The 14,436-nt window shown below is 42.8% G+C and overlaps 1 protein-coding gene across 1 annotated transcript in view; it reads right to left on the bottom strand.

The window, feature by feature from the left end:
- Positions 1 to 11,418, bottom strand: part of TM9SF2 (transmembrane 9 superfamily member 2) — a 29,066-nt gene extending 17,648 nt beyond the window's left edge. The window contains exons 1-4 of the mRNA XM_061996259.1: positions 11,064 to 11,418; positions 6,981 to 7,048; positions 4,638 to 4,731; positions 3,752 to 3,879 (exon numbers count right to left, since the gene is read on the bottom strand). Coding sequence (XP_061852243.1) covers positions 3,752 to 3,879; positions 4,638 to 4,731; positions 6,981 to 7,048; positions 11,064 to 11,201 — 428 coding nt within the window. The 5' untranslated portion in view covers positions 11,202 to 11,418. The remainder of the gene's footprint in view (positions 1 to 3,751; positions 3,880 to 4,637; positions 4,732 to 6,980; positions 7,049 to 11,063) is intronic.
- Positions 11,419 to 14,436: the final 3,018 nt, after the last annotated feature.

The following is a 14,436-nucleotide window of genomic DNA, read 5'->3' as shown; positions in this document are numbered from 1 at the left end:
TTACCAATCCAAATCCTAAATGAGATCTCAGCATGTTCAACTGACGTTTTATCTTTTTTTAAGAAAAAAAAGAATAAGTCAATCTATTTCTTCAGAAGATGGCTTGGAAATTCTGTTAACACCAAAACATTCTATTCACTGGATCAGCTTCTGAAGTTCTCTTAGAAATATAGCTCAATATATAACACTTTCCTGCTCCAAAGTTGTAACAATGTCATTATTTTCTCTTTAAAAATGGCCAAAATTATTCACTAAATCAGCTAAAATGAAATTGATAATTTCAAGTTTAAGACAAAAGTTGAAACAAAAAAGTTTGCTTACACACACATATTACTAATTTTCCAGCTTCCTCATTGCTTTTCCATTGCAAAATACATTTTTCATGGCACTCTTTGGCTTTAATGCAAAATAAAAGTTTAAAGTCCGAGTTTAATTTTTTTTTAATTGGGGTTTTTTTGCTATTTAAGTGAATTTCTGATCACTGATTTCCCAGGGAGGGTGTGGAGTCTCCTTCCTTCAAGGTCTTCAAGACCCGCCTGGACATGTTCCTATGCGACCTGATCTACGTGAACCTGCTTCTGAAGGGGGGTTGGACTGGATGATCTCTAAAGGTCCCTTCCAACCCTATCATTCTGTGAACCTATGACTCAGTTGTAGTTCCCTGATGGTATGGAATATTTAACTAGGTGGTCTACACAAGCAAAAAAATTCTAAGCCATCACACACTTGCAAAAGTATTCACTTTCAAACCTCCCTCCATTGCCTACCTGCTGCTTTTATATTATTGCCTTACAAGATTTATATTCATATTACCTAGAAGTCCTAAACCCAGTAGGTTTATACTTCAGTTGCAAAGATAAATTTGTAGAGGAACCCCACATTCCCATGAGGAGTTGCAGAAAGTTACAAGACAGTAAGATATAAACAGTATCCAACATGCTAAGAACAGGACAAACATCAAAACCCAAACTTTAACACTTCATACTTTCAAACACAGAGGAGGATACCCAGCATGGTGACCTGTCCCTTTGTAAAAGAAACTGCTGAAAAAAAACAAACAACAAACCTATTTCTTTATATTATGAACTGTTTTAACTAGGTCAAAGATAAATTCCAAAAGGCAATCATTCAAAGACTACTTAAAATTCAGTAGCTGCCCTTAGGGCAACATGAATTGCTTCAAGGTATGTTTTTAAGGGTCTATTAATAAACTTCATGCATGGTAAAACTGCTACTTTTTGTGCATCACTAGACCAAAAAAAGGACATTCCACTGAAAGTTAACAACACACACTTTATGTAAAACTTATCAGTCTATTGAATATCCTTTACTATTAAATGTCTCATCGTTATAACCACTAGGTTATTCATATGAACCTGATACACCTCATTAGGTACTTTTAAACATCTAATTAAGGACAACGATTATGACTTCAGGCAACAAACCCATGATTTAGTCTGTTGCATACTGTGATAGTCTATAAAGTAGCACTATTTGTTTAAAGCACATCAACATATGGGGATAAATTTTTGTTCACATAACAGAGAGAGACCTGCACTTTCCTGCTCTAGCTGAACCTGCTTTAGCAGGGTGGTTGGACTAGACGATCTCTAGGTTTTTTTCCAGCCCCTGCCATCCTGTGATTCTGTGTGATCCTTATTAGCAGAAATAAGTAGCAGTGTCCCCAACAAGAGCAACGGCAAGTAACTGCGAGATTTCTCCCAAGTGCTTATAGAATGATTTGTCTACTTCACCACTCTGACTGGGAGGTCTGTAGCAGACTTCCACAGCAATATCAACTTATTGGCCTTGCTTCTTGGTCAAATCCAAACTCTCTCTATACTAACACTAAACTTAAGTCCTGAACACTCATAACAGTCCCTAACACACAGGGCCACTCCACCGCCTTTCCTTCCCTGTCTACCCCCCCTGAAGAGCTTGTAGCCATCAGCTGTGGCACTCCAGTTGTGTGAGGTATCCCACCATGTTTCTGTGATAGCCACTATGTCGTAGCTTTCCTGTTCCATCATGGCTTCAAACTCCCCCTGTTTATTGCTCATACTCCGTGCATTGGTATAGATGCACTTCAGAGGAGCTAATGATCCCAACACTTTTTTGTGAGTGTGAGGGCTGCTTCCTACCAGATGCTTCTCAGGTGTTTCTCTGACTTCTAAACCATCAACAGCCCTTGCCTCTTCATTTCTCATTATATGTCTATCCCTTGTATCCATGGAGAAAGCAGAGTCTTCACTAGCACACCATTCTATGTGTCCTGGCTTTGCTTCCTTTGAGCTTATGGCAAAAATTGATAGTGTAAGAAGCAAATCATTTTTCCACAGTTAATCTTCAAATTTAAAATGACTTAAAGAGATTATACACACAGGGCAAATACACTACACAACAGTACTCTCAGATGTCTCTCAAGAACATGTGGTGATGAACATTGTCAGCCAAGATATCAGTACAGCTCTTGAGTCCAATTCAGGCAATTCCTAATCTTATTAAGTGGCTTTTAAAATCTTAAAAGTACTTTGCAACATCTGTTTTCCCCCGAAATTTTATGATAAATTGAAGTTGGATAATAAACCTCTATTAAAACCTCACTTATGCTACCTTGCTGATCCCTGTACAATGTATACCTGTACCATATTCCTAGACCATGTATCATTCATCGCAAACTTCAGCCACTTCCACTTTGTGAAGTTGTGGCTAAGGATGGCTATTATTACCAGACAGACATAAACAAGGACTCTCCATACTAGTGGTTTCTAAAGTTGTAAGGCAGTTGGCCCAGCAAGAAAATAAACAGTGGAAGTGCTATTAAAAGAACTAAGAATATAAGAAATTCTCTAAATTTAAAGGGAAGTTTTCACATGGAAAAACAGAACTACATCTTAGCTAAAACCTGAACAGCCCTACCACTGTACAGGCTAAAAATATATATATATATATATATATATATATATATACACACACACACACACTTAGATACACCAAATATATTTGTAAACTAATTTACAGGGAAAAACTACTTTAGTACTTTTAGAAAAGTACTGAAGTACTTTTCTGTGGGATTAGTTTTACAGTCTGTTTCAGTTTCTCTTAAGTAATGGGCTTTCCTGGGGAAAAAAAAAAGTAAAAAAAACCCCTTCAGAGTGTGCCAGACCAACATGTATCAGTGAAATTCAAAGTAATGCACATACTATAAAGATATACAGCATTTAATAGGAATACAACCAAATACAGCATGTTTATGAAAGTTTGTTATTTCAGCATTAGGCTTATACACTTTGAAACCCTGCTAAAGTCACTTCACCTTTCATGGTTTATTACTTCTTAGTTCATCTACATGAATATATTGCCTGTGAATCCTTCTGACCTAGCCTATCAACTTCCAGCTACACTAATTTTCATGAGTTCATTCCCAAAAGGGAAATCCCATATCATTTACAGGTACAAAGAAACAATAGTATTTTACACTAAGTGTAGAGGCAGCACAAAACCCACACAAAGCCTTGTGTTTGGAAACAGGCTCACTTCATTTCTCTTATATCTGGTGCTTACCCTTCAAATGAATTTTTTAATGAAAGCAAAAAACTAAATAACATCTTTTGGAAGAACAGAAAAGAAATAGAATCAGTGCAGATACTTAGTGTTCAATCTGTTATTAACTTGCAAATACAAAATGATAAACTACATTAAATTAGCACCAACCAGGCTAACCAATCTATGAATGTTGGTATCAACTCACCAATGATGTTGATAATTCAGTAGCATACTTTTTTTCAAAAAATCTAGTTTCTGTTTATCTTCTGGCTTTGTGGTATCATATGTTTTTGTACAAACAGGTTTACACGTCTCTTTCTTGTTGAATGTGAACTAAGAAAAATGAAAGACATATGAACAAAAAAGCTGTAATAAACATTGTGTCATTTCAGTATTTAACAAGTTTGCCCTATACATTTAGAACTGCCTGTACTATTACAATAAAAACACCTAACAAATTACCAACACTTCATATATTAACCCTTCAGAGGAGGTTTTTATATTGGGGTATGCTAACAGAGCCCCCTGTGCTCACTGCAGAAGCCCTATGCTAAGAGCTTCTTGTTACTAATTAAAACCTGTTTTCTTCAACAAATTACCAGACAAGCCAGTTGACCTCACAGCAACAATTCTGTCCCAGGCAGACTCAATCGGTAGTTTTCTCTCCTGCTACATGGAGTCTTATTTCACTACTACATGTAGGAGAGAAGCGAAAGCTTCAGTCACCAGAAAAGACAAGCTGGTTAAAGCCATTTCTAATTCTTTTATTTTACAGCTGTGGTATTTTCAGCTCTGGTTCCAAGAAACAAGAGTACTCAAATTCCCTCAAACAAGCTAAGTGCTGAGGAGAAAGAATCAGGTTTTGGTAGGTTTCAAAGAGAAGGCAACCTTCACAGCATTTTGGGCTACAGGTTCATGATGCAAAGTGCGTAGTTATAATTAAGTTAAATGGACAGGTAACTATCATATGGAATTTCAGATTTTCAAGCTCTTCAAGATAAAGCCTTTGTGAAGAGGAACTCCAAGATTCTGTCCTACTTTGATTACATTTGAATGTATGTATCACCAATACCCCTAGTCAAAGAACAAACCTTGTAAGGAGACGGTTCTATCCTCTCTCCAAATAATACTTGGCCAAGGTTTTCAGATGGACGTTTCTTTCCTTCTGCTTGACAAAAATCAAACCTGAATTAAAGAAATAAAAGTTAATGAAACATTCATCTGAAAATATTAGACCTCAAATAGTGCTCCCAAATCATCACTTTCATCACAAGTAAAGGAACTATACAGCTTTCCCAAGCCTCTTCCTTCAACCTGCAAAGTGTGAAATCATTTTGAACAAAACTAAACCAACAATCAGATCTCTTCATCTGCTATTTCAGAATTCAGTTTATTTTAAACATGGTAACATAAGTTTCCTTAAATAATTAGAAGTTTCCTATTTCAGTTGGGATTTTAGCCAAGAATTAAACCTTCCCACGTCTCATGACAGTTCTGAGAGAGAAGCATGCAGGCCAGGTTCTTGGGTGAGAGGGAATAACAAAAGCAAAGAAATCTATTTTTTTACATACACATACAGACAGCCCCTTTACAAGAAGCCCTATTAAATAAATATGTTATTGCAGTTTGATTCACTAATACATTTAATAGCACATCCTCCAAGTTTTTCAAGCCTGATTTCAAGTATAACACATTTACATTCATCAAAGCGTAGACTTAACTTAGTGCTTAACTGGTTCAATATTAACAGTCAAAATATTCTTTGCAGCTGCTTTATACAGTTGTACCAGGCACATTTTGCTCCCTCCTACGATGTTTACCAAGAAAATGTTTAACATTTCATTAAAATAATTTGTGGTACTTTCACACCTCATTACCATTTGTAGTGGTTTTGTCTGGGCCAGGTTTCAGGGGGGCAGAGGGCAAAGATGGGCAGGGCTACAGGAGTGACTTCTTTAAACAAAGATCTGCCAGAAGCTTCCCCTGGAGCTGACAGGGCTAATGCTGGTCAATTCTAAGATGGACCCTACAGTTGAGCCAGGCCTGGCCAATTAGTGACTGAGGTAACATCTCTGTGAAAAACATATTGGAGAAGGGGAAGAAGTTGCTGGGCAGTTGCTAAACTGCAGCAGCAGCAGAAGGGAGTGAGAATGTGAGAACATTATCCCCACAGATGCCAAGATTAGTGGAGAAGAAGGAGGTGCTCAGGCACCGGAAGAAAGATTTCCCTGTGAACTGTGGTGAAGACCACAGTGAGGCAGGCCCTGCCCCTGCAGCCCATGAAGGAGTAAGAGAGATCCACTCACAGCTTGTGGAGAACTCCATGCTGTAGCAGGTAGATGCCCAAAGGAGGCTGTGACTCCATGGGAAGCCCACATTCGAGCAAGTTCCTGGTAGGACCTGGGAGTCCGTGGAGAGAGAATCCCACGCCAGAGCAAGTTTGCTGTCAGGACTTGTGATCCTGTGAGGGATTCAGGCTGGAGCAGTTGGTACCTGAAGGACTGTTCTCCTGCTGGATGACCCACATTGGGGCAGGGTGTGAGGAGCTGCCCCAGTGGGAGGCCCCATGCTGGAGCAGTTCATGAAGAACTGTGGCCCATGGAAGGACCCACACTGGAGAAGTTCATGAAGGACTGTGCCCGGCGGGAGGGACCCCACAGTGTAGCAGTGGGAAATGTGAGGAGGCCTCCCCCTGAGAAGAAGCAGCAGCAAAGTCCATTTGTAACAAACTGACCGAAACCCTCATCCCTTGTGCCGCTAGGGGGGAAGGAAGGGGAGTCCCAGGAAGAGGAAGGGGTGGGGGGAGGTGTTTTAAGATTTGGTTTTATTTCCAATTTTCCTTGCTGTGTTTTGATTGTTTGTTAATAAATCAAACCCTTTTCTACCCAAGTTGAGTCTGTCTCGCCTGTGACACTAATTGCTGAGTGATCTCCCTGTCCTTATCTCTACTCATGAACCTTTTGTTATATTTCTCTCTCCCCTGTCCAGTTTAGGAAAGCAAGTGATAGAATGACTCAGTGGGCATCTGAAACCCAGCCAGGACTAAACCACCACACCATTTTAAACTCATCTGGCTATAGGCTACTAAAGACAGCAGCAACATTTTGATCTATGGAATGGCAACTAATACAGAAGAGTAACTAACAGATATATACACACATACACATTTTAACCTTAAGTTACTCTAAAAGCAGTGATTCAACCTACTTGAGGATCTGTGAATCTGTGAAGTACTTCTAAAGCATAAGCAAAGACAAGTACAAAGAAAGAAGCAATATGTGCATCCACCTGATCGTTTAAAATTCTCTTTTGTAAACTAGACATTCCTCACTGACAAACTGCTGTAGCAAGATGCAGGTAATACTTTAAGATCAATTAAATCCATCTTTTCGGAGTACTGACAACTAATATGACAAGCAGTATAATATACTTACGCGGTATATTCGTAGGGTAGGACAGACTCTACAGAGTCCAGTCTGTTCACAAACAGTTCGATTCCAGACTGAAAGAGTAGAGACAATCAGCTGTTATATTAAGGCACTTCTTCAATTCTGACAGATACATAAAAATATATGTGTGTGAATAAGCTAGAGGAATGCTGAAAAGCTAAGATTTGTGTAATCACACATCTTGAAATGCAGACTCTACAGTAATGAACTGTATCTGCTGGGAGCACATGTATAAAACACTATCTAACCACCACAAAACGGGGACCACGTGACAAAACCACTGTAAGGCTAACACAACCATTCAAACTAACAAGAAAGCAAGAAATCACGCACAAGAATAATACCACAGTTGCCAGCATTTTGGTTTCCTGTCCCAAGTTAGAGCCATATTAGTCATCACCACAACTTCTCTCTAAGAAGTCTTAAAACAGCATGAAAAAAGTACAGATCAGATCAGTACTTCTCCCTATAATTAAGCTGCTCCACAATTTTATCTGTGTTGCAACTGAAATACTGACCTACAAGGATTTAAACAATGTATTCAGACATAACGCTATTTTAAGTTTGAACAGAAGCTCTTTCCAAAGAGAAGAATATCCACATTTTCCTTTTTGTAGATGCTTATCAATAACTCTAGCAATTCTTGAGTAAGAACCTGAGATTCAGCCTCCTGTGGCTTCAGACTAGTTTGGTCTACAAATATGAATTAGAGAGGGGGTATAATCTGCTGCCACACAAAGGGAGAGGTCTCTCAGTCTTCCCTCTTAGTCTCAAAATCCCTTCTTTTATTCTAGTACCGCAGCCCAAATATATTTCACCTGTTTACCTTATACTGGTTTTAGTAGTTATCTGCTTGTACAATCAACCAATTCAACCAGCTAAACCAACAACAGATTTACCCCTTTTTTTTTTTTTTTAAGAGCAGTTTTTAGCAGCATACAAGCTGAACTCTCTTACTGTGCAGTCAAACAAGAGCTGGAGGCAGCAAAAAGAAGGTGAGCGCTTTCAGGAACAAGGCCTCCCCCTTTCAACATCAAGCTATCTACTTTCTCACCATGAATCAACAGGAGAGCTTTTCCTCCCCATGAACATTCACTGAAGCTTAGCCAAACCAACAAATTCTGGAGAAGAAAAAAAAGAAAAAAGAAGAGATGGAATGTTCACATTCAGCTGTAGCTCAGAAACTTCAGTCAGGTACTATGTTTCACCGAAGGATTGTAGCCGTCCAGGTGCAAGTCAGGATGCAGTTCCATGGCAGGTGGACAGCTGTGAGCTCTTACTGTGACTCACTAAGCATAGACACACCTCACTGCCCCTCTTTGCCTTAAGCCATGCAGACCTGCTGCTTACCTCTGGGTAGTGCACACTTGGCATAATTCTCACTAACAGAGAAAAAAAACTAGTCTGGCAAAAAGTTGGATAGTTTCCTGCCATGTTAATAAGCTCACAAAAAAAAAAAGGATCTAACAAGTAACACAGCTGGGACAATGCAGAGGACAGGAACACACTGCCCAGAGGATGACAGGAATGAAGTCTCCTCAGCTGAACATACAACCACGGCCTTAAATCAGCCATTTTTCATTGGAGGAGGAGGTGTACCTGAATATTCCAGTCTTCCATAAGAAGTATAAGCATTACTGTAGATCAGTATCTTTTGATAGTCTCCCATAAAACAGCAAATCCCCTTTGGAGCTAGCAGTAATTTTTTTAAACTGAGTAAGGATTCTTACTATTCAGGTGAGAGTTACTACTGAAGTCTGCACAGATCCTGTTCTGCACGTTTCTGATGATAATTCCAACCAGAAACAGGAAAAGTAGCCAAACTGAGTTTGTCCAAGCAGACTAGCAGATAGCTTGGAGGAAGAGGGAAAGTCACAAGTGAAAGTCACGAGTCTCATCATTCTTGTGCTGCTAGCTACATTCCTCACTAACAACATCCCATTCCATCTCACAAACAGAGGGCAGGAGATCCGCAGAGACTATAATGGACAAACAGCACCATTTAGAGATCTGGTCTGCAAACCTACATCCTCATGGCAGAGGAACATTCAATATTATTACTGACATCATAGTCAACAGTAGAAATTTTAAGAACTGTGCCAGAATGTGTAAAAAACTAAGGTTGTCCAGGGAAGCTTGGTTTTACTCACATAAATACCATGATATAGCAATTATCTGATCATATGTTATTTCTCCTCACCAGGGACCAGATTACACCAAGTTGCAGACTACATGGACAGAATTAGATGTGAAGACTGATTTAGACTTCTCTATATGACTACATCTCACTTGGTACGTAAATCAGCTGGCACGAAGTAGAGGAATAGAAAAGGTGGCTAATTTCAGAAAGAGATTTTTGCAGTAATATACATGTTGAGATTACCCTAAAATGTTCAGGTAGCCACTGGTGGTAGATTTACATTACCTAAGCACCTCACTTCATGTTAACAAAATAGTAAGTTCTCAGGATAAGGAAACGTTTTGTACACATTATATGGGGGAAAAAACAAACAGACATCTGAGAAACATCACCCTGTGTGTGTTTCAGGTTGGTTATGAAAAATAGTAGGCAACTTGGTTTACTTGACTTAAAAATAAAACCTTTCTGACACAATCTCAGTTTAAAACAGGATTAGTTCAAACATTGCAATGTGTTTCAGAGATGTGGTGAAAACCTATAAATTTCAGCTTGAAAGTCTTAGTCCATACTTGAAGAAGAAAGGGTAGTGCTGCACTGTAACAGGTCACCCAGGGAGGTGACAGATGCTCTATGCTCAGATGACTTCAAGGTTTACTTAAACAAAGGTAGAACTGAGTTGATCTAGTGTTAGCAACAGTTGTGCTTCGAGCATGAGGTTGGACTATGTGACCTCCTGAGGTCACTTCGGAACACCATTTCTATGATCCCATAAAAGAATATCCACAGAATGCTTCACTACTACAAAAGATGCAACTCAGAAAACAGAGTGAAAAAATCTGCAGTTACACGTATAGTGCAAGACTTGGCTGGTACACGTGGAACAATACACTTAAAGAAGGGAAAAGACATTTATAGCAACTATGCCTTCATTACCTGTTTGGCTTATTACCTGTTCTCCTGATTTGTAACAGCAAATGGATAAATCCAGTGCCACGTATTTACATATGGTTTAAACAGGCTCTTATTCCAAAGAACCACAGAGCAGTGTTTCATGTAATACAAAACCTGAGAGATGAGAAAGTGTCTGTCTCAATGCCTTTAACAGCAGTAGGACAAGGGACCATAAAAGTGATGGGTCTTGAACTTTCTCATTCAAGTCTTAAAGCGCAGCCTTGTGTAATTTCCACCACAGCAGCCACGAACAACTTCTAAAGCTCACCTAAAGGAGCAAAGACTATTTTAAGTACAGACCCCCTATCAGTCAACATCCTTACAGGTAAGTAATTTGGTTGCACAACCATTGCTTGTCACTTACGTTGGCATGAAAACAAGTTTAAGCTTCACTTGAGATTCTGGGGCCTTGAAGCACCTACTACTTCAGATCCTTGCAGCCAGGAAGACACAGCAAGGAAAGTGTCACTGAACGCTTGCCCTGCTTTTACATCTGCTTGCAACCACCAGGTGCCAAGAACCACATACACACCCCCCGGCAAGACCTACCACTGCCATTCCTACTTTCTGCCGCTTCCCAGTAAGTACTTAAAGCGGCCCGCGATATAAGCGGCCGGGCCTTCCTATTTCCGCAACGTGATGACAACTACGAGTTGAGCCGACAGCTCTTCCCTTCCCTGCGCGGGACCGCGGACACTTTCCCGCTGGCGATTACAGTGGAACTGAGACGCGCTCCAAGTCCCGACAGCAACAGCCGCGGCGCAGCCGGCGCCGGCCGCTTCATTACAACGAGGCAGCTACAAACTCAGCGGGGACAAAACACAAACCACTTCCCCCAATACACACACACACATCAACCTCCCCAGCAGAAAGATGTAGAGCAGGCCGTGCAGCAACCCGGGCCTCAGGGGCGCGGGCGGCGCTGAGGCCTCCGCTCAGGGCGGCGGGCCCCGGTTCCCCCACCGCGCCGGGCTCACCTTGCACTCGGGCTTCTCCTTGCCCTCCTCGCAGAAGTTGACGGGCGCCAAGCCCGGCAGGTAGAAGGCGGAGGCCGGGGGGGACGCGGCCGCCGCCAGCGCCGCGGCGATGAAGAGCCGCCGCAGAGCCACGGCCATGGCGGGCAGGGGGGGGACGGGTGGGGGGGAAGGGAGGGAGAGGGCGCGCGGAGGAGCGGCGGCGGCGCGAGCCGGACCGGGGGTGCGCGCGCCGGCCTGTGTCAGGAGGAGGGTCCTGTGGCGCCTCTCGCGCGCGCGCGCGCGCACCCGCGGCGGCAACGGTCGCGGCTGCGTCTCCGCCCCCCCCCCCGCGCCCTGACGGAGCGCCGCTTCCGGCTTCTCGCGCGCGCGACACGTCACCCCGCGCGGGCCGCCGGACGGGCACCCCGGGGGCGGAGCCGCCGCCAGCGCCACGGGCCCGGCCCGGGACACCCGCGTTCGCTTCCGGGGTAGGGGCCTCGCCCGCCTCGGTTGCCATGGCAGCGCGGCGCCGCTGCCGCCAGGCCCAGGCCTAGGCCCGGCCCCGGCCCTCCTGCCCGGGAGCGCCGCGGTACGGCCGGACGGTGCCCACAGGCGATGGGAGCTGCGCCGCTGGGGCGGCCGTTTGGGACCAGCATTCAGCGGCCCTGGCTGTCTTTTAAAGTATATTTTATATTTCATTAATCTTTGATTTTTAATTTGTCTTTGATTTTTAATTCTCAAGGGTTTCAAACGGACCTTGGGGCGAGACCTACACCGACTGAGTGGAGCCGGGGAGGAGCCGGGCGGGCAGGCAGCCAGCCAGATGTTGACCGTGGTGAGCACCCGTGACAGCTCGACATCCGTCCCCAACAGCCCGGATCCGCCTTCCTTCCTGTCACTGATGGTGCCTGTCATGTGGCACAGTCAACTGAAAGAAAATCTCCATCCAAAAAATCCCCCAAAAGCATACCCTGTAGAAGGGGCAGGGATAAAAATGTCCACTGTTTTTATAACGTTGGACAGGACGTTGCTCAGATTCTCATTTTACTTTTCCCTGCTTCCTAATATTTTCTGTCAATTTGAGTTTGTCTGGCATTAGAAACTCCAAACCACAGCCTCTAATGAAAAGCTATTTATAAATGTTGCACTAATGTCTTTGATTCCCTTCAATTTATTACAGAGCTGTACTGTTTGCTCACAGAATGCTGTACATAGCTGAAGTCTTTAGGCAGCCAAGGGGCTGTTGGTGAAGTTGCTAAGGAGAGAGTGGGGCTGCCCAAACAGATGTCTGGTCTGTATCTCATGAGACCATGCACTCATGCCTGAGAGAACAATAACTGAGGTACCAGCATACAGTAACTAGCCTGTCTGTAGCAGGGTAGAGGAGCCCCAGGTGGGGTAATTCATGCAGCATCTGATCCAATACAGGGTCGAGCATTTGTCAATGATTTGGATGAAGGGATTGAGTGTACTCTCAGTAAGTTCACACATGACACAAGCCTGGGCAGGAACATAAACTGCTTGAAGACAAGAAGGCTCTTAAGAGCCACTTGGACAGGCTGGATTGATGGGCCAATGACAATTGTGTGAGGTTCAAGAAAGCCAAGTGTCAGGTGCTGAACTTGGACCACAACGATGCTATGCAATGCTACAAGCTTGGAGATGTGTAGCTGGAAAGCTGAGCAGGGGAAAAGGACCTGGGGATGTTATTCGACAGCAGCTGAACATGAGCCAGCAGTGTGCCTAGGTGGCTGAGAAGGCCAATGGCATCCTGGCCTGTATCAGAAATAGTGTGGCCAGCAGGACCAAGGAGGTGATTGTCCCCCTGTACTCAGTGCTGATGAGGCTGCACCTCAAATGCTGTGTCCAGTTCTGGGCCCCTGACTACAGGAAGGACATTGAGGTGCTGGACCGTGTCCAGAGACGGGCAATAAAGCTGGGGAAGAGTATGGAGAACAAGTCTGAAGATGAGTGGCTGAGGGAGCTGGGGATGTTTAGTCTGGAGGAGGCTGAGGGGAGACACAATCCCTCTCTATAGCTACTTGAAAGGGGGTTGTAATGAGGTGGGAGTTGGTGTCTTCTCCATAGTAATGAATGATAGGACAAGAGGAAAGGGTTCAAATTTTGCCAGGGAAGGTTTAGATTAGAGATTAGGAAGAACTTTTTCACCTAAAGAGTTGTTAAGCATTGGAACATGCTGCCTAGGCTAGAGTCACCATCCCTAGAGATATTCAAAAGATGCATAGATGAGGTGCTGAGGAACATGGTTTAGTGGTGGTCTTGGCAGTGTGAGGTGGGTGGTTGGACTCAAGGGTCTTTTCCAACTGAAACAATTCTATGATTCTATAAGCACTTAGGCCACAGAATGGAGTTTTATGATACCTTTTGTAATTTTCTACATTTCATAAAACATTCTTAGTTTCAGACAAACACACATTACTTTGTAGCATGTAATACACATCAGGTATTTTGGAACTCTCTATGTGTAAAATTGAAGTTGTTCATTTACCATTCTCATTCCTAGATCTAATTCCTACTTGTCTCATCCTGTAGATATCCTTGGAGCACAATTATAAGATCAAGTCTTATGACAAGCACAGCTGGAGAAGAAATCCCAGTTCCCTCTTTTTATTTAAAATTACTCATGGTTAGGGTAATCAGGTTGTAAATGGCCCAAGTTCAGTTTCTCTTCTACCACGAGGGAGTTCAAACGTATCTCCCATTTCCCAGGTTAATATTCCAAGCAAATTACTTTTGTGGGCCCGATTCCATTCCTTCGCAGGAGAGAATATTTAAAAGCCTTTGCCCATTTAATCCTCATCTTCCTTGAAAACGCCCCAGAAGCTGTATGATGAGCAGGAGCTGCGCTGTGCTTTGTGATCTACCTCTGTGCCTACAAAACCTGCTGACTCAGAGGATCTTAAGGGGTGTTCTGCCAATCAGTCCAAGCAGTGTTTCAGTGGATGTGATGCCATATGCTCTGGTGCCCCCTCCTCTCTGCTTCACAAAGGTGATGTGGTAAACCAGTTTAGGTTATTAATTCAATATAGCAACCCATCTGGATCAACTATAACTGTGGGTCCGTCCCAGGAATGGACATGGTCCTTGAGATCCAGTTTCAGCTTGGGCAAAACCCATCTCTTCTAATTTAATGAGAACTTCAATGGGAATTTGCTTGATAGTTTCTCTTTTTAAATTGCCCCAGCAATGGGTTTTACAGCCATATGTTACAATTTATGGGGTGTTGTTTTAGTACCAGGAAAACAAGTATGACAGGTTTTATCATCAGGAATTCCAAGGTTATGCAAGGCTCTGAAATAAAACACAGGAAAATTACTGTTTCAGAGATTAATGAACCAACAGAAGCCAAAGTGAAAGAACTGCCTGGGGTTTT

The sequence above is a fragment of the Colius striatus genome, chromosome 1, assembly GCF_028858725.1.
Source record: "Colius striatus isolate bColStr4 chromosome 1, bColStr4.1.hap1, whole genome shotgun sequence".
NCBI classification, from domain to species: domain Eukaryota; kingdom Metazoa; phylum Chordata; class Aves; order Coliiformes; family Coliidae; genus Colius; species Colius striatus.
Note: the sequence above shows the minus strand (reverse complement) of the source record. Positions and strands in the feature narration are given on the sequence as shown.